Source organism: Embiotoca jacksoni, unplaced genomic scaffold, assembly GCF_022577435.1.
Source record: "Embiotoca jacksoni isolate LCO1_2020_lvr unplaced genomic scaffold, fEmbJac1.0.p SCAF_5, whole genome shotgun sequence".
Classification (NCBI taxonomy): domain Eukaryota; kingdom Metazoa; phylum Chordata; class Actinopteri; family Embiotocidae; genus Embiotoca; species Embiotoca jacksoni.
The window spans coordinates 11,998,955-12,024,179 of NW_027185403.1; the positions used below are offsets into that span (position 1 = coordinate 11,998,955).

At 42.7% G+C, this 25,225-nt stretch overlaps 1 protein-coding gene across 2 annotated transcripts; it reads left to right on the forward strand.

The window, feature by feature from the left end:
• The first annotated feature begins 375 nt into the window (after window positions 1–375).
• Window positions 376–23,950, forward strand: kdm3b (lysine (K)-specific demethylase 3B). Of its 2 annotated transcripts, XM_069170911.1 has the most exons (25): window positions 376–919; window positions 5,937–6,101; window positions 7,277–7,390; window positions 7,542–7,647; window positions 9,461–9,585; window positions 9,673–9,732; window positions 9,851–10,552; window positions 10,653–11,850; window positions 11,927–12,143; window positions 12,251–12,465; window positions 12,614–12,766; window positions 12,958–13,065; window positions 13,197–13,324; window positions 13,413–13,719; window positions 13,842–14,095; window positions 14,561–14,833; window positions 14,953–15,124; window positions 15,262–15,352; window positions 16,298–16,428; window positions 16,559–16,678; window positions 17,122–17,145; window positions 19,823–19,962; window positions 21,176–21,352; window positions 21,463–21,597; window positions 22,927–23,950. In XM_069170911.1, the coding sequence occupies exons 1-25, from the start codon at window positions 713–715 to the stop codon at window positions 23,005–23,007; spliced, it is 5,403 nt and encodes a 1,800-aa protein (XP_069027012.1). In that variant the 5' UTR covers window positions 376–712; the 3' UTR covers window positions 23,008–23,950. The 2 variants fall into 2 exon arrangements, with proteins under 2 accessions (XP_069027012.1, XP_069027013.1); XM_069170912.1 differs by lacking the exon at window positions 17,122–17,145.
• The last annotated feature ends 1,275 nt before the right edge of the window (window positions 23,951–25,225 follow it).

The window sequence follows — 25,225 nt, forward strand, 5'->3', positions numbered from 1 at the left end:
TTATCAAGGTCAGCATTGAAAAAGAGATTTGATCCAAACTGGTTGGTAGATATAAGTTATACGTTTATTCCTAGAATTAAAAAAAATTAAAAATAAAAAATAAAAAAATAAAAAATCGATATGTTGTTTCATACTGATCTCTGTAATTAGTAAATATCAACATGTGGATCAGTCTCAAAAGCCCAGTAGGCTCCTGGATCGACTTGAACGGAAATACATTATTCCATTGAATTGACTTCACCATATGTCTTTATTTCAGGCGTAGTGGTCCACCTCTGGTGAACACTGCGGAAAACCCAGAGATAAAGCCGCGCTCACCGCGCGGCTCCGCCACTCGGCCAACAGAGGTCGCTGTTTCCGCACTCTTTCTCCGCGTCTCCGCAGTGCTGCTTGTCTACGAGGAGTGCGTTTGATTGTTGCAGCGCTCAATGGCGGACGGAGCAGGATAGTCGCGTTAACGCCGAGGACAATAACATTTCGACGGGGGTGAATTCCTGGCGTGGACTCGGGTCCGCCGCCGTGTGTCCGCCGCGTGCAAAAGCGGCCCAAACGAACTCCCTCGAGCACCGACGTTGAATCCGAGGCGGTTTTGCGTGTGTCCGCGGCTCGTCCGCTGACGTTAGCGGCCGCTCGAGTTCCCATCCCGAGCGGAGAAGTTCACGCCGTTCATGGTGGCTGCTCTCACCACAGCGGCTAGCCTTGTGAGCAAACCATGGGGGACTCTCTCGAATTGATAGGTAAGCGTCTGCTTTTGCTTCTAGACGACGGCAGGTCCGCGAACGGATCCGAGCCGGAGCAGGCTGCCTGGGCCCGGGACTGGCTACGCGGAACTGTGCGGGCAGTGAGCGTCATCGGCCTGGCCGCCCCGGAGGTTAGCGGAGGGGAGTCGACAACAACAACCGCTGCTGCAGGGCTGACGGTCAGTGTTTACATACAGCTGGTGTCGTACTGCGTCGTTAAATAACCCGCCAGTTAATCTATAATCAACGTGTACTTGCTGCTCCGTGTGCTTTCTACCCCACTTAACTCGTTTTTAACCGTCAGCGTTGGTACATTTGCCGTTAGTCAACGCTAAGCTCACGCAGCGCCGCAAGTCGCCAGGCGGTGAGGTCGAAGCTAAACTCGAGGCCGGGGATTTTTCCGGCCTTCGCTTTGTTCGCTTTTTTTTTTTTTTTTTTTTTAGCTTCATGACATCTACCTTGAGCTGTATCAATCATTTGAGAAGCACAGCTGTGTCAGAGCTAACTAAGCTTTCACGATATTGTAACAAATCGCCGGCAACTAGTGAATAACAGAAATAGGTGCTCGGTGATGGGAACCATCGCAGTTAGACCAGTTAAAGGCTTATAAGTTCATATGAGGGCGAACCGGGAATCCCTTCGACTTTAATATAGGGTCCACATCTTTAATGTTCAGACTATCGGACGAGGTGGTAATCTAAATAAAACTTTGAATGAGTGAAAGTAATATGCAATGCATGTCGAGTCCGCACTGTGCAGGGCTGCTCCATTGCGGAGACAATTGAGCGAGATTTGTAAAAAAAAAACCACACACAAAAAAATGGGGTGGTGGTTGACCTACATGACAGTTACACTCAATAGCCGAACAGCAGGGTACTATTAGAACAGCAGACAGCTGGAAAGTTCAACAAATATTTATTTAAACTAACAAAAAACGCTTTATTTGTCCAGCACTTTTCAAAAGTTGTATAGGGCTTAAATATACAAATGATTAAACAGTGATTTACAGCATTTCGCTGAATTGAACTAAACGTGCCCTTTTTTGGAAAATAATCTAAAGTGATAAATACAATAATTGTAAATGTCCACTTTGCTTTTGTATAATTTTAGGAAAACAATGAGTCAAACCGTTGAGTGTTGTTGCAGAATTGCACTTTTTATTTGTTGGAAATAGCAAAAGTCAAACAGAAATGATTCACCTTTTATATAGTTAAGAAGGTGTTCACCCTTCAAAACTGATATTTGCCAGGTGCGATAAACATGAATATGAATGTGGGAATAGGGCTTAAGAAACTCTTATCTGTGCAACAAATTATTGTTCTGCCCTGCCCTCGTTTTCGATTGACAACATGATCAGTGTGATCATAGTTAGGTTTTAGGTTTACTTTGACAAAGGTAGAGAGTCAGAAACGGCTTCTCTCCCAGCCTATACTCACAATAACAAACAATACAACCAAAGGACATGCACGACTACACACCAGTTCATTTGTTAATCATTTCATTTGTTCAATGTATACAGCATGTCATGGGCCACCAGGGGTCATTCAGTTTGGTCTGTGTTTACTCTTGTGATTCCCACCACCCTACACAACTGACTGACTGACCTCAAACTATTGGGACAAATGGCAATTTTCTGACTTTAAAGAGCTTGAAAAATAATTTGTGACAACTGGCTGCATTAAGAAAAATTAAAAAAAAAAAATCCTTATGTGCTAAAACTTTTAAAGAAACTTTGCAAGGAGGCTCGACTCAGTGGTTAATAAAGAGGATGGCGGTGGATATTTGTGGTTGGAAGATTGTACGCGTGTATTGAATACTGCCGGGTCATAATCCAGTTATATCAATAAAATAATGCGTTTGGAGGTATCATCTCGATTCTTGCTTCCCAGCGTCTTTGGCTGTCTTCACACCGGTCACGAACATGCGTCTTGGGTGATGCGATCACAAGTGGACATAAAAATCGTTCTCCACATGTGTTTCAAGTGGTCGCTTTGGATTGGATCCCCCTTCGCCATTCTGTATGCAAAAAAACCCACTCACGTCATTTCTGTTTGCGAAAACCAAATGTGTATTTTTGTTGTTGTTTTTTTAAGCGACAAGAGGCAGAAATGCGTTTGCGTGCAGCTTCTGCTGAAAATTAGAAGAAGTAATCAAAACAATTGGCTTCTTCTAGCTAGATATGACACTTTTGGTCTTAAGTACGTACTTCTGTTTATGTCGAGTGCATCAATTGTGTGGCAGAGGACACATTTGCGTACACACTGCTACGAGAATGCTGCCATATGCATCCAGGAGCTCCTCTGAATGTGCTCTGATCACATCTCAACGTGTCCTTAGTGCATTCACACCGTATTATACCATTTTAAAGAAAGTAGAAACATTTTCTGCTCTTTAGACCGTTTCCAGTTCAGTCTTAATATCTGGTGCTTTTGTATAAACATAAATCAACTAATCGATACATTGACTAATTGCAGCACCTTTTAATATTAAGATTCTTTTATTTAATTCCTTTGCATGGATATAAAGCTGTCACGAACAGCCGCTGACTGCTTTTACAGGAAATGTTATGTCAGGTGGGGGAATCCCATCTCTTTGCTGGTTTGGCCCGAAACAAATCAGGGCAAAATGCTCCAATCAAAAGGAGAATTCCCTGCACGCGGCATCTGATAACAGTTTTGTTGTGGGACCGAGCACCACTGTGGATCAATAAGAACGTGGACACAATGGCTTTCCAAAAAAAAAAAAAAAAATCGGTTTACGTTTCGGGCAAAATAACACTGTTTTGATTTATCTCTGCACCACTAACACTTCCTGTTTGTGACTTTGTTGATTAAAATTGAATGGTGTTAAGAGTTTTTCAGTTTTCAGAGTGAATCATAACAATTTTTAACGTGACATGTTGTGATGAACCCTTAAATATTATTGAATTATGGGGTAAGAATAATTCTGTCAATTTTACCCAACCCCGACTTAATACTATGCAACCACCTTATGGTACTTAACTCTGTAAACATATACAGCAAAATGCAGTAATACCTGATGGAGAATTGAAATGACTGTTCATTGGTTAACTTTTACTGTTGCCTTGGGAAATATGAATTGTGGAAAATGGAAATATCATATCAGTTCACAAAACGCTTTACTTTGGACCAGGGAGAGGGCTTTTTAATTGATTAATCATTTAAAGCCAGCTCGCCAAACACTACTTGCTTGAAACGGGTGCTTTGCGTAGTCTTCCCCTGAAGAAAAAGAAGAATGTATATTTTCATTTACCTGCAAAGTTGTTTAGCCCAGCAGATATTTTGTGTTTTATACGCTTGAGATCCAAATGCAGTCTACTCATGCAGTCAGTTGTGGCTCCCACAACCCTGAAAAAAGACATGGGCGACAAATTGTCTGTAAGTAATGATCCACTTACACAGTTTTCCTTGTAAGTATTTTGCTGAAGATATAGTCCCTATTAGAACTATGCACATGGAGATCTGTGGATTATCGAGTATTAGGGGCCCTTTTTGTTTTTGGGAGGTAATGATCATATACCACCACATCTAACTGTCGATGCATCTCGAACACGTTTTGACTGCGAAGTTTAGGGAATCCTCCTGAACTGTGGGAGTACATCAGCACCTGAAGTCTGAGCATCCTCCTTGATCTTACCTCAGCAAGTTTGTTCCCCGTAGAATAGTTTGCTTGTTTGCCTAAGCGAGTAACCGTAGTAAGATAACTAACAACGAAATGTAAGTTTTTACTTTGATTTCATGTATTTCTCATTTCCTCGCTAGCTATTTTTTTGTCCTTATTAAGTGAAGCAGGAGGGTTATTTGTTGCCCACTTTCATGGATGGTGTTAATCAATAACATGCCATGAAATTCCCACCCCGAGTTTAAACACGTCTGAGCTGTATGCATACTGTATTAAATTGATATAATTTGCCTAAAGTCAGCAACAATAGACTCGTGTTTGATGCCATCAGCCAAATGTTCTTTTAGAGTTTTGTATTATTTTGACTAAACTAATCATCAACTTTTTCCTTGAAACCAAACAAGCTTGGTGACAAATGATTAACGGGCACTCTTCTTAAGATAGTTTAATGTAAGTCAGTCACTCATCCCAGTTCAAAGTTTTATCCTCTAGCAGTCCTGGGCCACTCTGAAGCTTGGGTTGCATTTAATGTGCACAATGCAAATTTTTGTATGATTTATGATCGCGCCAGCAACACAAACTTTACTGTATTTGTAGACAGATTCTGTCACAATGTTATAAATGGTACGATGACGGGGTGAAAGGTTTACAAGCAAAACGATGACATAAACAGCGCAGACTGGAAAGTTTCCTTATCTGGTAGTACTGCAATGAGACTAAATATTATTATAGTTACGAAATGCTCTTTCAGAGGGGGTTTCTGGTGCTCTCAGGCATTGCTTTGCACGTTGACTACATTTGAGGGACGCGTCTACTGACCTCTTGGCCGCTGAGGAGGATCGGTGTTACTGTCTGCACTGGCAGAGAGTAGCTTGCCTGTCCAACAACAGCAGCAATCTGGTCTTCTTTTTTAGTGTTGTGTTATTTTAACCTTAAAATGTTAGCTAAGAGCGATTACAGTGTTACACCACCCACTTCACAAAAACAATGAGGTAGAAACCAAATACACGTGAAGGGTACAGTAACTAAAAAGGCTAAATGAAATAAAGCTGAGAAGACTAATATTGGAACAATAAATTGACTATACTATGTGTTATGTATAGACTGTAGAATAAACAGTGATGTAATATACAATAATATATTTTTTCCATGTTGGTCTGCCTGTTTGATCTATTTGATTTGCTATATTTGCTTTAACATGATGTTGGCTCTACGCAACTCGACTTCTTTCGCTTCTGGTACTTTGGTACTTTTGTGGATTTTGGTGAGTGAATTTATCACCTTCAGCATAACACAAAATGCAGCCACTATTTTAGCTTGGCTGCTAAACAGGGAGAGACGACTTGTGACCGTTCTCTCTGACCAATCAGAGTTCTGCAGGGTTTTCACGACACCTTTTGGAAGTGATATTGTAAAAACTACTGGCTACCGTCCGCAACTTAACCAGTTATAGTAGAGCTGTAGCATGAGTTGGAAAAGTGGAAGTTGTGTCGTCTTTTATCTATTTCCAGTCCTCTTGCTTATCTCGTGTTTCTTTGTGTTCACCGACTGCAGGTATTTGTGGAGTTTGAGAATGCTTCGCAGAGGTGTTCTTGGGTGCAGGTGTACGATGACGGGGTGAAAGCTGTGCTGATAGAAGACTCTATCGTTTGGGCCAGTCGTAGCGAGGGTACCGGGACAACGGGAGCTGCAGGATCAGCCACACCTTGGCCTGCTCTGGTGAGTGCCCAGCTGCACAGCAGGAGTAAAATTATTAAATTATGCACACAAATTAACCATTGAAATGGTCCGGGCTACCTCCGTATATGGGAAATAGGGTGCCCATTTGGCTTTACAATGTGGTGCACATACTTTGGGTCAAATTGATACGTGAATATCTTATGTGACTTGTATCTAAATGAACATTATTTCGGGGTTATTGAGATAAATTGGAAAAATATTTGTATGGCCTGCAACACTTCATCTCTCAAAACCATAGTCACAACCCCAGCTAAACTTCGAGCTATAATTATTTCAGTCTTGTCTGCGGCCTTTTTGATAGTTATTTGTGAGGGCTTGTAGGTAAGGCTCATGTCTGAAGTCAGTTAAGATGACCTTGTAGATGCTGTGAACAATCACTTATGACTTACTTAAAATGGTGAACACTGAGGGCTAAATATTGGCACTGATCTTCTAATTTCAAGATTGATTCAATTTCATTAATAAAATCAGTTCAATTTTTACTGTGTTCAGTTAAGTTCTTGATGGTTCAGTTACATCAAACAAGACATAACTATGTTTTTAATATATCTATCTATATATATATATATATATATATATATATATATATGTATATATATATATATATATATATATATATATATATATATATATATATGTATATATATATAGTATTTGCAAGGCATCATAATTATGTCTTCTTAAAAAAAGAAATGCCCCTCCCTTACAGCGATGGCAAGTACAGTCTGAATATAGGGTCCACACATTGTTCACTCAAGTTCCACGGTTTCATACCGTGTAGGCAGAAATGATGGCGGTCAGATCAAATGTGCAGTGAGTCTTTTTTTTTTCAGCCTATCCCACTCATGGAGGGAATTTCTATATAATCAGTCAGCTAACCATCCTGAGGTCTGCGGACTGTTAACTTTCCATGTGACAGTTTACGGGAATATCATGACTCGAGGCTTGCAATACATCCAGCTATCATCAAGTGCAAAAAAAAAAAAAAAGTCAAATTTGTAGGAAAATAGATTTTTCCAATCCAAATACATGCATATTTTTGAGCTTTTGAATTGATGTTTTCCTGTTACTCCTTTGTTGTTCAGCTGAATGAAGTCTTTATAAACATCTATGCCGAAATTCAAATAACAACATGGTGGTGTGTTTTTCTGCAGGTCTTCCGCTCACTAGTGGACAGAGTGGGTTTGGGATCATTGGTTCCTGTTGAGTATTTTGGAAACAAGAATTTTGAGTTCCTGCCTGATAATAAAACTATTCAGAAGTTTGAGGTATGTTAGTTTATTTTTGCAGTGTTTGTTGATTTAATACTGTTAACCAGTTAATTGACAGAAAACTAATAATTTTTTTTTATAAGGGTCAAATTGTTGAGGGTATTTCTCGGAACAATTTCAGGACAGTTTTGTTTGTATCCTTATGCAGGTCGATAAAGATGCAAGACATCCTTTGCTTTTGGAGCAACCCTCTCTTCAGGCTGCCATCTCCAGCTGGCGTACCGACTTTGAACTGCAGGAGATCTTCAGGAAGGGTACGACTCAACCATGTTTTCTCCGGGGTGTTTTGGCTTAACACTGTTTCCTGCGTAACGTTGAAAGGAGTTCGGAGCCATTTTGAAGGGCGGACCAATCAGCGACCAGTGTTGGTGGCTAAGTGTGATGACGTTGAAGTCGAGCGTTTTTTTTGTGAATGTAATTGCGGCGGTGGTCGAGTTTTGCTGCAAATGGTGGTAAAAGCCGATTAGTTAAAGGCTGCTCCAATAGTTTTGAAATTAACCAGAAGTCTGTGTCCAGCTGGATGCAACGACTGGAAACAATTCTCTATGGAGCGTGCCTAGTGCCGTATTTTCACGCTGGGAAACACCAGGCTAGTTCAAATTATGAAACGAGAAATTACTGTTTAATTTTTGTATTATGAGTGTTATTATTATGTGTTATGAATTTATGTGTCATAAAACGTTATCACTGCTGGTGCAGGCCTGCCTGATCTCGGCCCAATATCGAACAGAGTTATGATCGTATGTAGTGTGAACAAAAGCGCTGTCTGAGTGAGTGTGGGTTAGAGACGGAAATCAAACTTAAATGACAATAAAAAGATGACTTAATGTAGTATGAGGATACTGGTCTAAACTTGTAAATATAATAATTTTTGTCTGTTCATCACAGTTTTTAGAGGCATTCTGAGATTTCTTGAGGCATTTTTGCCCTTTACCCCATTAAGTTTCCTACGCTGACTGATAATCAGATACCATAAAGGTCATTTAATGCTGAAGTAACAATTCACTGACAGATTTGTTGCATTCTTGTAGACTTGTTCTGTGAACTGGATTAAAGACAGATTTGATGTCCACCGCCTATTTGAACTGCATGGTAGACGTTCATCCTCTGTAGTATCATTTGCAGGTCTACTTTTGCAACACATGCATCCACAAATCAAGTGTACTTTTATAACTTCTGAGTTTCATACAGTCCAGACCCCAGTTATATATGCTTTGGTTCACTTCGAATAAAAATAATAGATACAGACCATCTATGAAGCAACAAGCTACCAGAGATACTGTATATCAACCTTTATTAAAATGATGGAAAGAGCAAAGTATGGAGAAAAAAGGATCAGCTTATGACCCAAAGCAAACCGCCTCATCTGTTTAAACATGGAGGTGGTTTAGCTTCAGCATGGGTGGCTGCCAGTGGAGATGAGCTGTTCACATAGGCAATCATTTATCATTCAGCTGGTAAAGAATCCTAAACATAAGGCCAAATCACCTAAAGAGCTTTAAAATCAATTCTAAAAGAAAATGGTAGCCAGTGTATTGACGCTAAAAGCACAAAGTGATTTCCTTTCCTGGTTTTAGTCAAGAGTCCAGCAGCCACATTCTGCGCTAGCTGGAGCCTGTGGAGACAATCACACAATCGGATACAATTAGACAAAGGCATACAAGTACAGCTTCTGCATCTTTAAAGCAATGAACTGGCGAAATATTTTTTTGTGATGGCACAGAGAAACGGCTTAGTCTGCGTATGCAGGCTTTCTGAGCCACTGACAAGAATCTTTGTTTTGTCAGAATTTAAGTGAAGAAATGTTTCAGACATCCAGTTAGCTTCTTGTCAGTTAAACACTTATCCAGACAGAAGAGATCAGAGGAGTTGTTGGGCTGTATTGTGGGGGGGGGGGGCGTTACGTCTCCGTAGTATCCACTTCACAATGAGAAGTGCCTGCGTTTGATGTAACCAAGGAGGGAAATGTGTTTTGAAAATAATTAGGCAATTTATTCTACATCCCCTGACTGTCACTTAAATCTGTGAAAATCTAACGGGTCCTTTCTTCGTTGTTCCTGTTCTTAGGTTCATACACGATTCAAGGACGCCGGGTTCGTGTGTACCAGCCAGAGTTTGAAGAGTGCTGGGCCTCAGGGCTCGTCTCACAGCACGACCCTATCTCACACATCATGGAGATTACCTTGGATAAGGTAAATAACATTTAGTTTTTAATAATTATATTCTGGTGGTCATGGTGTGGAAGAGTTCTGCTTCACGATGAGACTTTGTTGCTGCAGGGAGAAGAAAATCAGATCGTAGATCCCCGTGTGATACATGTCATGCTGACAGAGGAGGAGGTAGGCTTGTCATATAAATCTAACTATACTATTTAAATGATTGTACATTTTGTTGAACTGGTTGAATTTTTTTTAAACGTGCTAATCCGATTATTCTCTCATATTTTCCACCTTTTAGCTTGGCAAGAATGGGCGGCGAAGGAAGGACAGTGAAACAATGAAGGGAGATAGTGGACGCAGACGTAGGACTGCTTCAGAAAGTGAGGATGACTTGAACCTAAAACGTTTTAAAGGAGCAGGAGATGTGGGAGCGGATGGACAAAGCTGTGGTGACTCCAACAAAACTCCAGTGGAAGGGATGGGGATCTGGGCTGGAGACGCTGGTGAAAGAGTAAGCAGCACTACCAAAAACGGAAGCTCCTCAGAAGGAACCTTTCCTCAGGGCAGAGTGTCGTCCCCCAACACCAACTCCTCACTCCAGATGGATCAATCAAATGCTACTCCTCCTCGCTACCCTGCAAACGTCAAAGAAAATGGTCGCTCCCTCCCCACACAGGGAGCAGCAGACTCCACCACCACCATCGCTCACACACCCACCCCTCCTCCCCTCAAACCAGCCCCCTCCCCCTTCTCCACCACATCTTTTCCCTCACTAGGCCAGATGCCAATCCTGGTCCCTGGAGCTCCAGCCCCCAAGGCCTCCCCATCCCCCCAGCCAGACCGAGAGGAGGCTTGTCAGTCAGCTTATTCTAAAACAGCTGCTCTTGTTTCCCCGGGGCCTGTCACCATTTCTTGGTCACAAGACAGCGGTCCCAGTGTGGCACTCTCTGCCTCTGTGGGTTTTAGTCCTAAAGCTCCTACCTGGGGAAGCCAGACCGAGGTAAGACGATACATATCTCGAACCTTACATGATGCCTTTGAAACTAATCGCAGTCTGTATTTAATATCATTTTACTTTACCAAATTCTTTTGTTTCCCAGGGCTCCAAAACAGCATCAGGTTTTCGTTTGTCCCAAGCTGTGCCCTCTGCTCCCGTATTTGGAGATGTTACCTCTCAGACCAATGGAGCGCCGACCACTACCACAGCCTCCCAGGACACTCCCAGGCCTTTTGGCTTCGGCTTTGGAGGAGCCAAGAATGAGAATCAGTCTCAGCAAGACCAAAACCTGTTTTTCCAGTGCATGACCCAGAATTCTGGCTCCAGCTCAAGCCTAACTGCTGGTCAGACCCAGTCCAAGGACACCAATTACTTTACTGCAGTGTCTGAGAGCCTGAGTAAAGAGCCCCCAAGCCTTTTCAAGCCAGCAGCCTCCACTGAAGGGCTGAAAAAGCCTGAGCAGCCCAAAGTGCCTGAGGCCCATCCAACGGGAAATGGTGTGTTCAACAAATCATCATCGGCCTTCCAGACCATGGGGGTCTCTGCAGGAGGACAGAGCTCTGGCTTAGGCGTTGGTGGTCTTGCTGTAGCCTCTGGAGCCCAAAGTGCTTCTAAGAAGAACGGTAATAATGGAACTTCTGTCGGGGGATTGGGGCTACAGTCTGGGTTTAATTCTTCCGATAGCCACAAGAACCTTTTTCTACAGGCCTCCAATGAGCCTGCTAATCCATTTCTGGCATATGGGGATAAAACCTCTCACAGATCTTTTGCTGGCCTCAGTGGGACTGAGACGCAGACCTCTGGTCCAACCTTGGACAGCAAGCCAAACCTGTTCACTATGGCAGAACCACCTAAGGGGATTCTGTCTTCCTCTTTCCCAGCACTCTCAGCAGCTGCTTCAGGCAGCCCTTCTTCTTCTCCGGCACCAGCCTCCTCTCAGAGGTTACAGAGTGAAGGGACTGTGACAAAGGAGGAGCAAGAAGTTGGAGAGATGCCTACATCCACCTCAGGCTGCCCCATGTTTGGAAGCATTGGCCCGGGTGAAATGGAGGAAGTGCCCGTGTCCTTTGACCAGAGCCAGTCTCAGAAGTTTAGCCTCGAAGAAAGAGGCCAATCGTCTAAACGTGACTCTGACTCCAGCAGCAACAGTGACCTGTCGGACCTGAGCGAGAATGAGGAGGGTCTGGAGAAAGGCCAAGTCCTAGGAGGGCCGTCTCATCCTGCCAAAGATGGGGCCATTCTGCAGAAAACAAAAGTCCAAGGGGCTGCCAAGAGCCGTCCACGGAACAAGCCTTTCAAAGGTAAGTCTTGTCCACTTCAAACTCTGAATTTTAAACTAGTTCAGCAACAGCATTAACACTAGCTTGTCTCTTCCAGTGGGCCAGTCTGTTCTAAAAGATCAGAGCAAGGTGCGCCGTCTGAAGCAGTCTGGTGAGTCCTTCCTCCAAGATGGTTCCTGCATCAACGTGGCCCCTCACTTGCACAAGTGCCGCGAGTGCCGTCTGGAGCGTTACCGTAAATATCGAAATACAGACGACGACAGCGATGACGACGACGACCCAAACGTGGCCTGTCGTTTCTTCCACTTCAGAAGGTGCAGATTAAATGTTGTTCTGTCTAATGGTTGCAACAGTGTCTTGCTGTGCAATTATCAGAATCATGCTTTGTTATCAAACTAACCTCATTTTTGTCGGCGACCAGGTTGGCTTTCACTCGTAAGGGTGTACTGCGTGTGGAAGGCTTCCTGAGTCCTCAGCAGAGTGATTCCATGGCCATGGGTCTTTGGCTGCCTGCACCTGCTGTCCAAGAGGGCCTCGACCTCGATACCTCCAAGTACATCCTGGCCAACGTGGGAGACCAGTTCTGTCAGTTGGTCATGTCTGAGAAGGAGGCCATGATGATGGTGGAACCTCACCGTGAGTAGAGAGACATTTCACAGATTTCAACGGAGCCCATATTTTTTCACATTTAGTTGTGTCCTGTGTTTATTTGTTCTACATTTTAATCAACACTCTGAAGCGTCCACCATGCTTATAACCTGTTATTTTTGGTGCCGTCCCTCAGAGAAAGTGGCGTGGAAACGCGCTGTGCGAGGTGTCAGAGAAATGTGTGACGTGTGTGAGACCACCCTGTTCAACATCCATTGGGTTTGTCGCAAGTGTGGCTTTGGAGTGTGTCTGGACTGCTATCGGCTCCGCAGGAACAGGCCAAGGGAGGGTGAGTCATTACAGTCACATTTAAGGAGCTAGTTATCATCTTTATACAGCGTTATTGTGGTAACCTAATTTGTTTAATTTGATTGCATTTTTATATATATATAATAATAGAAATACATGTATGTGAGGTTAATACTTCCAGAGGTGTTGAGTGTGTTGAAGACACACAGGTCAGTGTATTCTTTCCTTCAGATGTGGATGAATCTCCGGAGGATGATGTTTTCTCCTGGTTGAAGTGTGCCAAAGGGCAACCTCATGAGCCACAGAATCTCATGCCGACACAGATTATACCTGGAACAGGTAACGTATACATTATGATTTTAAAATAAACTCATGAATCTCCACCATATGAACTTCCAAGTATTCAATATGTTCTTGCGCCGGTAGAATAAGAGGTGTAATGATTGACTTTTATTGCCTTTCTCCTTTAGCTCTTTATAACATAGGTGACATGGTGCACTCTGCAAGAGGCAAGTGGGGTATTAAAGCCAATTGTCCTTGTGCAAGTCGACACACCAAGCCTCTGGTGCGCCCTACTGCCCCCAATGGGATTTCACAGGTACAGTTGTGTCACATCAGTCTTTTTATATTTGTGCATTTTGAAAACGGTTTAACTTTAATGTTCTGCTTTTTGCTCGTCTTGGCAGTCTACAACAAGCAGTGGGGGCGGCCTTATAGCCGCAGCCTCTGGTATTGGCACCGCCCCAAAATCAGAGAAATCTGAGGCAGAGACGTCAACGATCAAAACGGAACCTACACAAACAGCTGCACCGGCAGACAGTGGGGGTGGGGAAAGTGTAGGTAGTACCAGTAACTCCACCAGTGGTACGTCCTCCCCCTGTAACCTCACTCAGTCCTCTGCCAAGGAGTCACGCTCATCAGGAGAGGGCAACAGCTCTGCTCTGCACTGGCTGGCAGACTTGGCCACACAAAAAGCCAAGGATGAAACAAAAGGTAAGAAAGAAATAGAAAACGTTGAGCCAGAATAATCTCGATGCATAAAAAAAAAAAAAAAAAAAGTCTAAATCAGTATGAGATTTTAAGTCACTCACCATGCTCTTGTTACCATCTTCCAGAATCCGGTTCACTTCGCTCTATGATGAGTCGAGACAGTCGGCCTCCCTTTGGCCTGGACTCACTCAGTGCCCTGTCAAAGCCTTCTGCTTCCAGCCCTAAGCTATTTAACAGCCTGTTACTGGGTTCCAGCATAGTCCAGTCTAAACCTGAGGGGTCCAGTCTGCGGGACCTGCTCAACTCCGGACCGGGCAAACTGCCCCAGGGCCCTGGAGACAGTGGGGTACCATTCCCCTCTGTTTTTACCTCATCAGGCGTAAGTATTAAGTTTTCATTATTCCATGTAGTTTTACGAAGTCTTTTAAAATGTAGATAGATATACTAGACTAAACATTTTATCAGCATAGATCAGTTTCTGAACTTGCCAAGTTATTGTGCCGAAATATTATTAGTTCAACTCGCACTTCAATGCAGTCTTTTCACACATGAAAAGTGTAATGCTAAAGACCTAATTAATTCTGCTGCATTTCAGCAAGAATAAGAATATAAAGTCAAATCACATTTCCCCTGCAAATCCACAGTTCTATTAATTTGAATATTAAGAATACAAAGATTAGGGGTAACCGAACTGATCCAAAATTGTATTTTGTTATATTTTGTAAATGCCAGTGCGTAAACTGCAAAAAAAAAAAAAAAAGGACCTCTTCCACAAAATGAAAGATTAAGCTTTTACTGTACAAGTACATAAGTGGTAACTCAAAACTCCTCTTTGGTCTGTTAGGGTGACAAGCTGAAGAGCAGCCTGCCGAACTTCCTGGATCACATCATCGCCTCGGTTGTTGAGACCAAGAAGGCAGAGGGCCGTCGCACTGGGGCCTCTGAAGGTGGCGAACTCGGTGTGTTGGGGGGTCGCAAAGATGGAGTAATGGGCCTTAGTGTTTTGGAACCGCATACCTCACACTCCTGGCTGTGTGATGGGCGACTCCTTTGCCTACAGGATCCCAGCAACGGCAACAACTGGAAGATCTTCAGAGAGTGCTGGAAGCAGGGACAAGTAAGAATCACAATGAGTAAAATTCAATTCTTCACATGAACGAAAGAATGGGTTGAAATTTGACTGCACTGAATTATGTTGTGCTGTGATTTATTTAATCTGCTCTCTTTTGTGCCCAGCCTGTGTTGGTGTCGGGGATACATAAACGTCTGAAAGGTGAATTGTGGCTGCCTGAGGCCTTCAGTGAGGAGTTTGGAGACCAGGACGTCGACCTGGTCAACTGCAGAAATTGCGCTATCATCTCTGATGTGAAGGTGCGAGACTTCTGGGACGGCTTTCAGGTCATCTCCAGTGAGTACCCAACCCGGTTTCCCTAAATCCATCTAATAGTGTTTTTACATTCATGTGCACCCCAACTGTATTATTTCGAGCATGTGTTTTTCTGATGCAAGTCAAATGTCATTAACTTATTTCCTGTGAATGCACAGAGCGACTGCAAGACAGTGACGGCAATCCCATGGTATTAAAATTAAAGGATTGGCCGCCAGGTGAAGACTTCAGGGACATGATGCCCACACGGTGAGGAACACAAAAACGTGTTGCTTTTTTTTTGTGTCCCAAGCTGTATCTATACAGAAAGTGTTTCAGCCACGTTTTTCAGTTGTGCCGTCTCATGTGCATCAATCATTGTATTCACACCATATATCTGTAAACATACCTCACATAGGACTGGGTACTGAACTTTGGTACTTTTATGGCACCGAAGGAGTTGCCTCGATTATCAGAAACTCCTTCTGAACCCAATTGCGATACCTCAGGAGTAAATCTCATCATCAGCAGTGTGAGCCAGTACTGCGTTTCCAATTTTGGTTTTACTTGGGCGACCAGTCGAGCTAGATAAACTCACTTCGCTTCAGCGTGGGTAAATTCTCTCCCTCCAAACAGACTTTTGGCTACACACCTGTCTGAGTTAGGGACGAGAGGCGTGTCTTTACGCGGCCAGCTCGCTAGCATCAACCAATAGCCTGCCTGAGGCGTTAAGAGACATCTGTAAATTGTTGGTACAGAAAATCACCTGGCTTACACTCACCACTTTAAACTGCATTAGTCTCTGAATGCACACACCCCCCACCACTACAAGTCAATTTTCAACCTGCGAGTAACACTGCAATAAGCATGCAGCATGTTTGGACCAGGATCGTTTAAAGTTGGTCATTGGCTGTGTAACGTTTGCACTTTGTAGAGGCATGCAGGGAAAGCACCTGTGGTATAACACCATATTTTTGAGTATTTTGACTTCAAGGTTTCAGAAATCCCACACATACCGTAAATGCCAAACCATTTTTTTGAACTAGTTATTTTCCTTGTAAACTATATAAATTTTTTTGTTTTGTTTCCATTTTATTTTAGCTTTAGGATTTATTTTTTTGCAAAACAATGAATTATCTGCAAGGTATAAACACATTTTTCATTCATACTTGAGTAAGGTCAGTCATTTAATTGATGGTCTCATATTTTTTCCAGATTTGATGATTTAATGGAAAACCTCCCTTTGCCTGAGTACACAAAAAGAGATGGTCGTCTGAACCTTGCAGCCCGCCTGCCCAACTTTTTTGTACGTCCTGACCTTGGACCCAAGATGTACAATGCCTATGGTAAGAAGGATTGTTTGGGTCTGACTTCATTTCTTTTCTAATATATATATATATGTATCTATATATATATATATATTGGCCTTCATTTTCTTTCTCTCTCTCCCTTCCACGCGTACTCTTTTATCTTTAGGCTTAATCTCGTCTGAAGACAGGAAGGTGGGAACCACTAACCTCCATCTGGATGTGTCTGATGCTGTCAACGTCATGGTGTATGTCGGCATCCCTCGTGGAGACGGAAACCAGGAGCAAGGTCGGTAGACTAAAACACATGCTCTCCTTCTGTCTTGCTTTCTCTCTCTCTCTCACACACATTGAAAATACGTTTATTACAATGCGTCTCACCATTAATTGAGCAACTAAATGTAGTTGAAATAACTGCTTCCCAAAAGACACAATTTCATAATGTAAAAATATTTTAATTGCAATTTTACTTCCAAGTTGATCGACCAAATCCGAGACACTGTATAAAATCTAAGTTCTACATGAAGAGAAGAGTTTTAGACACTTGATGTCACTCCCCTCGTTTATCTGATGCCTCTCGGAACAATCTAACCAATATCTCCCAACTTAATCCCAAACGTCATGGTAAGACTGTTTTAGTAGTTACAGGTTTGATTGGCTTAGACAGGACCCTGAAAAGACCCTTTAGTCGGTCTCACTCATTTACATTGTGGTCAAATTTCTCATTCACAGAGGCAGCTATGTCTGGACGCACAGGTCTGTAGACTTTGTTGTATCACTTGAATAGCATGTCCTTCCTCTTACTGACTAACTCCCCTTCTTCACTCCTCCACTCCATTCTTGTTATTATCTGTGCAGTAGGGGCCCGAGCACTGAGACGCATCCCTTGGTTGCTGTTGTTGCATGTTCTTTTAACCCTCCATGCGAACGAAAGCTTTAATTTACTGACTGACAGATGGTATTGTAAATCCGCTGTCCTCCTCCTATGTGGTGTTCGGGGTTGTGTTGGAAAATGTGTTCTGTTGGGCTGTTGGGTTCTGTAGTTCCTACACTGGGAGTTCAGTTCCTGCTAGTTGTGGGTGTGTAGTGCTCTGGTCCTTAAACTGTGGAGAAAAGTTTGAATGAGGGACATCTAGAACAGACACCCCTACTCCCCTGCTGGCTTCTTTTCACTCATCACCGTAGCACGCACACACGCACACGCACACGCACGCGCACGCACACACACTCACGCACGCACGCACGCACGCACACACGCACACACACGCACACACAACTAGGGATGGGTATCGTCAGGATTTCATCGAGACAAATACCCCTTATCTAATATTCTTCTGTAATTTAATGGTATTCAAATTCAAATGGTCTATGGGCACCAGAGCTCACTGTGCCCTTCATCCTCAGGCTGATTTATGGTTGTTGTTGTCGGGTTTTTTTTGGTGTACGCGATGTAGTGAAGACGGCCTGTCCGTTGGTCGGTAGAGGAAACACACGGGTTACATTTCAGAGCAGAGAGCTGACAAATGTTGACAGCGGGAAGAGAACGGCACCACCACAGCCATCTGTGCTGAAGTTTATAGTAGCCCCTTTGAAACAGCCTGTTCAAGGCAGGAATGGTGCACCATTATTCCGCCTCGCCGTTTAGCACAAAAGGTACGAACACAGAACGGGGGGGGATGTTATTATTCTGCAATTAAGCCGCCACCGAGGAAGTCACAGAGCCGGACTGACGTTTGTGTGAAAGGGAGTCGGGCATGGCGCAGGACTAGATGCCGACACGTCACACCTTTCATTACGGGGCGCCGACGTGCTACCGAAAACCAGACACTGAAGCCGTATTAATACCAACTTTGTTTGGTTCACTGTAAAAAAAAAGAAAAGTCAGCGTATGTTGCGATCTTCTTTACAGCAGTATTGCAGGATCTCTTTCTAAAACCGGCAACTAGAACTGGTGCTGTAACTCTCTTAATACTGTCGAGTTGCCTCATCTGATATAAGTTTAGCTTGACTTTACTGAAGTGGCTACGAATCCGGCCAGTGGGGGCCACTTGACCACTCGGGATTCTTTTTGCATTTTGTCTTTATTGGAGCGGTCGATACACGTAGAGCAGAATGACTGCTGCTTTAACCTCTCGACTATCGGATCGCCCCAACTTCGGGGTTTCTTTTCTCTCTGTTGCCTTTAACCTCCTTTTCATTTTAACATGTTCAGTGTGACTACATGTAAACATGATGACCCTAAAAGAGTGTTTCACCATTTGTGGTTGGTTGGATGTAGGGAGAAAATGTATCTAGCGGTAGGCAAATAAACTTAGAGCTGTGAAGGATTCATGGATGAGTGACCAAAAAAGAATGACTGTGCCAGTTTACACAGACAGACACACACACACACACACACACACACACACACACACACACACACACACACACACACACACACACACACACCTTGTTAATGAGTTAACTCGCTGGTCACACAGGTTAGGTTGCGAAGAGAAAACGGGCAGAAAATAGCTTCGGGTTGGTGGAAGACAAAGATCCACTAAAAGCCTCCGTAGTCGTCCTGAACGTGTGTTTCTTTCCACTTCTCTTTGTGAATCACTGATCAATCAGCACTAAAATGAGAGGTCAGCGGACTCGAAGGTCGTAGTTTTAGCTGCTCTATAAATCATTAGTACGCTGTGGATGTGGACGTTGTGTCAGTAAATGTGATTGTGTAGTCTGTAACTTGTCCTCCTCTTTGCCCCAGTGGTTCTCAACTGGTCTGGCTACATTTGTCCTCAGTCACAGCCCAAACATTTAAGATGTAAACAATTTTCATGATTTGTTAGAATTAACAGTTCTGTTACCTACGAGGCTTTTATGTACTAGTCCTGCTCTGGCATTTTCATGCTTTGCCAAAGGCTGCATTAATTAGTCACAGTTGTTTGGGGGAAAACGATGAGCACAAAGGACTGCTGTTTGGGAGGCTTGTGGCATATCACATCATGCACTTGCAAATAGTAATTTAAGAGCAGCTCAAGAAAATTAGTGCACGTCAGAATAAATCTTGTTACGTCGCAAAATCCCGCCGTCCTCACAACTAGGTCACGAGCTACCAGTTGAGAACTACAGCTTTGTAGTATTATTGTCAAACGGTATGATGGCTGTACATTGTTTAACATTTATGCTCTGATAGACAGGAAGTTTACATTTAACAGATCCTAATTGCCGTCCCAAATCTGAGGCATTATATGTTTAGTCATTCACGAAATAGGAATTAAGAAAAGAAGAGATGTGATGTTGAATCATCAACGATCACAGCTCAAAACCTGTTTATACGAGGCCGCTTGAAGAACGTCAACTGTAACTTCTTGTCGTCATGGAGACACTGCTGATGACTGTTTGGTGCCCTGCATGTGTGTGTGTGTCGTTGCTTGTGTTCGGTCTCCAGAGGTCATGACCACCATTGAGGAGGGCGACGTGGATGAAATGACGAAGAGGAGGGTGTACGAGGGGAAGGAGAAACCCGGAGCTCTCTGGCACATCTATGCTGCCAAGGACGCCGAGAAGATCAGAGAGTTGCTCCGCAAGGTCAGCAATCAAGCAGTAGATTTGTGTCTCGAGCAAAAGATTCCACAATCTGTTCGGTCGTTAGCTGTGATTGTGACATATTCAATCACATGTTGTGAGGGTCACTGGCCCCGTTTCCATTTGGCTATTTCAATCCGGACATGTGCGATGTTGACCACAAGTGGGCCGCAAAAGTACAGGTGGAAACACGCGTCCGGAGGTGGTCTGGCACGCATGTGTCCACATTGGTTTAGTAGCGGAAACACAGTCCATCCCAAGGACGCATTGTAAGACCGCCTACTCAGCATGACGTCCCCTGAATATCAATTAAAATAATTGCAGCTCTGCGTTCCTGTGTCGGTATCTGACCCGGAGCTCCGGTGTGTTACCGTCACGTTACAGCAGGTTCATTCGTTTTTCATTATTTTATTTTTTTCTCCATTCAGTCTTTCACCCGATCCGATCTCTTTCTGCTCTTCTTTTATTCTTAATTAATGTCTTGTGTGATTCGGCTGATCAGCTGAACTGTAGCCGACCGACAGCAGGAGAAACTTACTGCAAGCTGACGTCATGAATCAGCTGATTAGTGAATTAAAACACGTGACACTTGTTTCACCAAAGCCTCCTCTGGGTTAAGCTTTTTTCCTTTTCGTTAATCTCGTGTTATTTTCGACCCGCATCATTCGTAACAGTGGGAGAGACGCGGCGGAGACGTGCTGTGAATCAATTATTAATGAATTCATCGAAGGAGCCGAACATTTCAGGCTGTGATTACTTATAAACTCCAGTGTTCAGACATTTACAAACGTGAAATACGTCATGGCCCTCAGGTTCCTGTTCTTGTGCTTATTCACTTGTTATTTTTCATCACGTAGCCCACGTGTCGCTTTGCATAAACAGCGGCGGGGGTTGAAATGCAACCTCAGGTGGTCAGCCAGGGAGCATGTTGATGCGAGGTGGAAACTCTCAGCCTAAAGCTGGCCACTATTTGATCCGCCTCACGGCCAGGCCAGATGTCTGGGCTGAAATGGCCAAATGGAAACAGCCTCACTTATACAGATGGCAAAATTGTCATTGAGTAAGTAGAAAAGGGGGAGAAGCTACATCTGGATGTCAACAGCAGGTCATTGTGAAGCACGAATAAAAGTCAGCTTTGTCCCCAGTTTGAATCCAGCGGAGAATCGTCGTAGCACTTTAACCTTTCTAAGCCTTCGTTTATTCGTCCCCGTGTCAGGTGGGAGAAGAGCAAGGTCAAGAGAACCCTCCAGATCACGACCCCATTCACGACCAGAGCTGGTACCTGGACCAGGTGCTCCGCCGCAGGCTCTATGAAGAATATGGCGTCCAGGGCTGGGCCATTGTACAGTTCTTAGGAGATGCTGTATTCATCCCCGCTGGAGCTCCACACCAGGTCAGACTAGTTGTGTTCGCAGAAGAGAATCTTTTTCTTTATGTGCCACTTATGAGCGCCCCGCGATTCAACACGCATGTCTGCACACGTTGCATGTTTCCCCCTCTCAGGTGCACAACCTGTACAGCTGCATCAAGGTGGCAGAGGACTTTGTGTCTCCCGAGCATGTGAGGCACTGCTTCAGACTGACCCAGGAGTTCAGGCACCTGTCCACCACTCACACCAACCACGAAGACAAGCTACAGGTCGGTGTGCTTTTCTCTCTACATGTAGTTTTCATGTCACATTTGAACACCTTCATCGACAGAATGATCTTTGTTTCGTGTTGTTTCAAAGTAGGATTCCAGAGTTGATGCAACTGTGTTCACACCTTTTATAATCTGCTCATTATTACAGTTCAGAGGAGGTTTAGTGGTTGCTTAGAGTAATTGAAATCTACAAAATCTAGTTCAATTGCAAGGATTGTCTTAAGTTATATAATACTCATCGTCGGTAAAATAAAATGGCAGTACAATACAACTCATTATCGGATGTTATCTTGTGTTTTTTTTTATTATTTAAAAATCGGTTTTCTTTAACAATTTGAATTCAGGTGTTCAGGATTAATCTTTCCTTTTATTGAAAGTATTTCTACGACACTACAGCAGTTGAAGGTGTCATTAAGAGCACTAGTTTTTCAACTGCCATGATGCTGCAAGTGTATGTGTCTCAAATGTGTGCACACTGGTGGAAGACTTCTGCTAAATTATTTGTAGTATTAGTATTAGTTGGGGCAAAATCAAACATCATAATATTTTTGACCAAATATCTTGATATTGCGACAATATGTTAAAGATAACTCTTGGTCTTATTTACACAATGAAATTGTTGATAATAAAACATCAAAGTACAAATTATTAATAATAGAACAGCTAGAACAGTCTGATAAAATAAACGTCATCACACTGCTGTAATGCAGCGTTTTAAATCAGGAAATAATTCTCATCACTATGTTAAAAATCAAATCAAAAGATAATATCTGGTCTCAATAGGTCACAATATTGATGTAATATCAATATATTGTCCAGCTGTATTATAAATGTTAATTCACCAAAAAAAAAAAGCAGAACAGGTTTCTTTGGGTATCTTATTAAAAAGATTAAAAAAAAGGAAGATGTTTTTAGTGACAAAGTTAATCACAATCCCCACATGTACTCCAGTATGATGCAGCAGTATGTCAGCGAGTTTTCACTGGGAAAGCTTATTGATACTGAGATTTCTACTATTTTCTTTGATCAGGCTGTTTGTGATCTATAATATAATTTTCCATTTGTGTCTCAGTTTTATAGACAAAGCAACAACTGCTTATGTCAAATCAACATTTGAGAGTTTTTTTTTTTTTTTAAATTAAATAATAATAAAAAAAAAAGAAAAAAAAAGTATTGTTTGTCTGTTGGGGCATCATGTTTACACCAGTGTTGAGACATTTCAAACAATACCCGACCCTAGTCAGTGTGAGGTAGCGTTACGTGGCAGGATATAGTTTCCGTGTCTCATCATTGTCGTAACAAATGCGCCCTGTTGCTTTTCCTCAGGTGAAGAACATCATCTATCACGCAGTGAAGGATGCTGTCGGGACACTGAAGGCCCATGAACCTAAACTAGCACGCCCCTAGTTCCTGTTCCCAAACTACCAGCCTCTGAAGCCCACTGCACTACGTACACACACACGCACACACACACACGCACACGCACACACGCGCACGCGCACGTGTACACACACACAGAGCATACATGACATACACACACACACGAGTACAAGCTGCAGAGTGCAGAGTACAAAGATAGTCTAGGTTTTTGGGGCAGTTGAAGGTTTAGCTTTGGGGAAAGTGAACATTTGATTTGGGGGAGGGTATTAGATGGGGGAGGGGCTAATCAGCGCTTGATGAAGGAAGTCCTTTATCGCTGTTACACAGTAAGCTCAAACTTGTCTAGTTGTTTTCCAATTTTTTTTAATTTTTTTTTTTTTTTTGATTAACTCTGTATTTAAGGTCAGTGTGTTCGTTCTGTTGTTTTTCATTGTACATGTAAGATGTGAGCGTAAGGGAGGTAAAAGCTGCCGTGCCTTTGGAGCAGAGGTTCAGCTACAATATAAGCAACTGACAAAATGTGAGTACTGGGCTAACTTTCCTATTTTGATGACATTGATATTATTTTTCTTCAATAGGAGCAAGGTTAACCTGTTTTTGTAGATTTTTGTTGTTGAAGTTTTTAAACATCTGATTGTTTCTGCCCTCTGTGGCTGAAATGAATTTGCGAAGCAGCCAGTCAAGGGAAGCAGACCAAAGTTTTGTATTTTTAGTTTTCTTATTTCACTTTTAGAGTAAGAAGTCTTTTCTTTTTATACACCTCAAGATAAGGATCAGGAGGGCTTCAGAGAGAGCAGTCCTTTTTCACCTGTCTTTGTCCTGTGGGCTGAATGAACTGCAGACTTCCGACAACATTGTTCAAGAATCACAATTGCAGCTGAACAGAACTACTGGCCATTAACATTGTATCAATATATATATTGATCTTAGCAGTCTGTTTGATTTTTCACAATAAAGTTTACAAAAACTACTGTTCACTGTTTATTTTTTTTTTACCAACAAAAACCTCCACGCGAGCACAAACAAAGTCTTTAAGATAGAGAAATGTATTAAAATGCATGTATTAGGGCTAACGGTCATCCATTTTTATTTCATCAACTTCCCTGAGCCTCTTGATATATGACGTCAACCGTCACTTGATTATTGAAGTAGTTGACAGTTTTTTGCCGATTGACAAATACATTGTGTAAAATCTTTTAAGTCTTTAAAAAAAACACAGTTAAAGTCCCACTATTAACCTATTTATTCTGACAAATGTTCTCATTTTCATTGCAATACTCCTAAACGGCATGAAAGAAGTGACAAATGACCATTTTAAAATTACAGGCCACCCGACGAGTACCGCGTGTCTTCTCATCCGATGTGTCTCAAAGAGTTTCTTACTTTGTCAAGGAGGTTGTGTTTTTTTAGTGCTCTTTGTCACCAGTATTATGGAAAAACTATGGGCCAATTTTCCATGATCCTTGGTGGAAATGGATCCAAAATCACCAGGGGGAAATCCTCACAATATTTTCCACTTTTATTGTCACTGAGAAAAGGGCACGCGGCCTACTAAATACCAGACATCTCAAAATCCAGTCGGTGGTAGTAAAATTCAATAGTGACAAAAACACAGGCACATTCTCGCCTGCACCAGAGAGGGCTGGTAAACACTTGATGGTTTTTTTTGATGATCAGGCAGCCCTGCAATGTGCCACCAGGCCGGTCCACTATTGTGGAGAACTCAATAACACCGGTTCCAGAGGGGACAACAGTACAATTGTTACATCGCCACAGTTGTAAATATATCTAGTGGTTGCTGTTGCAGATTTGTTTAATTTACGTTTCATCCAAAGACAACTGGACGTCTTAGTTTCTTGAAGATGCTCTGCCTCTTGTCTGAAAAGCTTTTTTTTTTTTCCTCCAGTTGATCAGAACTGAAGAGAGCTTTCGGATGAGAGGCAACATGTCGTCTAGAAACTAAAAAGAAGTCCAGACACCTTCGGCTAAAACGTAGAACCACGACCTGGATGACCGAGCACCTTCACAAACGCATTGCAGATTTTCTCGTCGATGTTAACACAGCATTTAAGATTGTTTTAGTGATGCAACAAACTGGTATCTGTCCCGTGAGGCCTGACTTCCATTGCTCTTGTCTAAATTAGTAGATTACAGAAAAGAGGCAGGGAGATTTGAATAAGATCACCCAACAAAAGAGGAGAATAAAAGCACAAATCCAGTTCATCCTCATGAAACAGGGTCAAGG

Excerpts from the sequence above, each read along its gene's own strand:
- kdm3b (XM_069170911.1), top strand. The coding sequence starts at position 713 with ATGGGGGACTCTCTCGAATTGATAGGTAAGCGTCTGCTTTTGCTTCTA. Across the intron at positions 6,102-7,276 it reads CCACACCTTGGCCTGCTCTG|GTCTTCCGCTCACTAGTGGA; the intron begins GTGAGTGCCCAG and ends GTTTTTCTGCAG. Across the intron at positions 15,353-16,297 it reads AGGGACATGATGCCCACACG|ATTTGATGATTTAATGGAAA; the intron begins GTGAGGAACACA and ends TATTTTTTCCAG.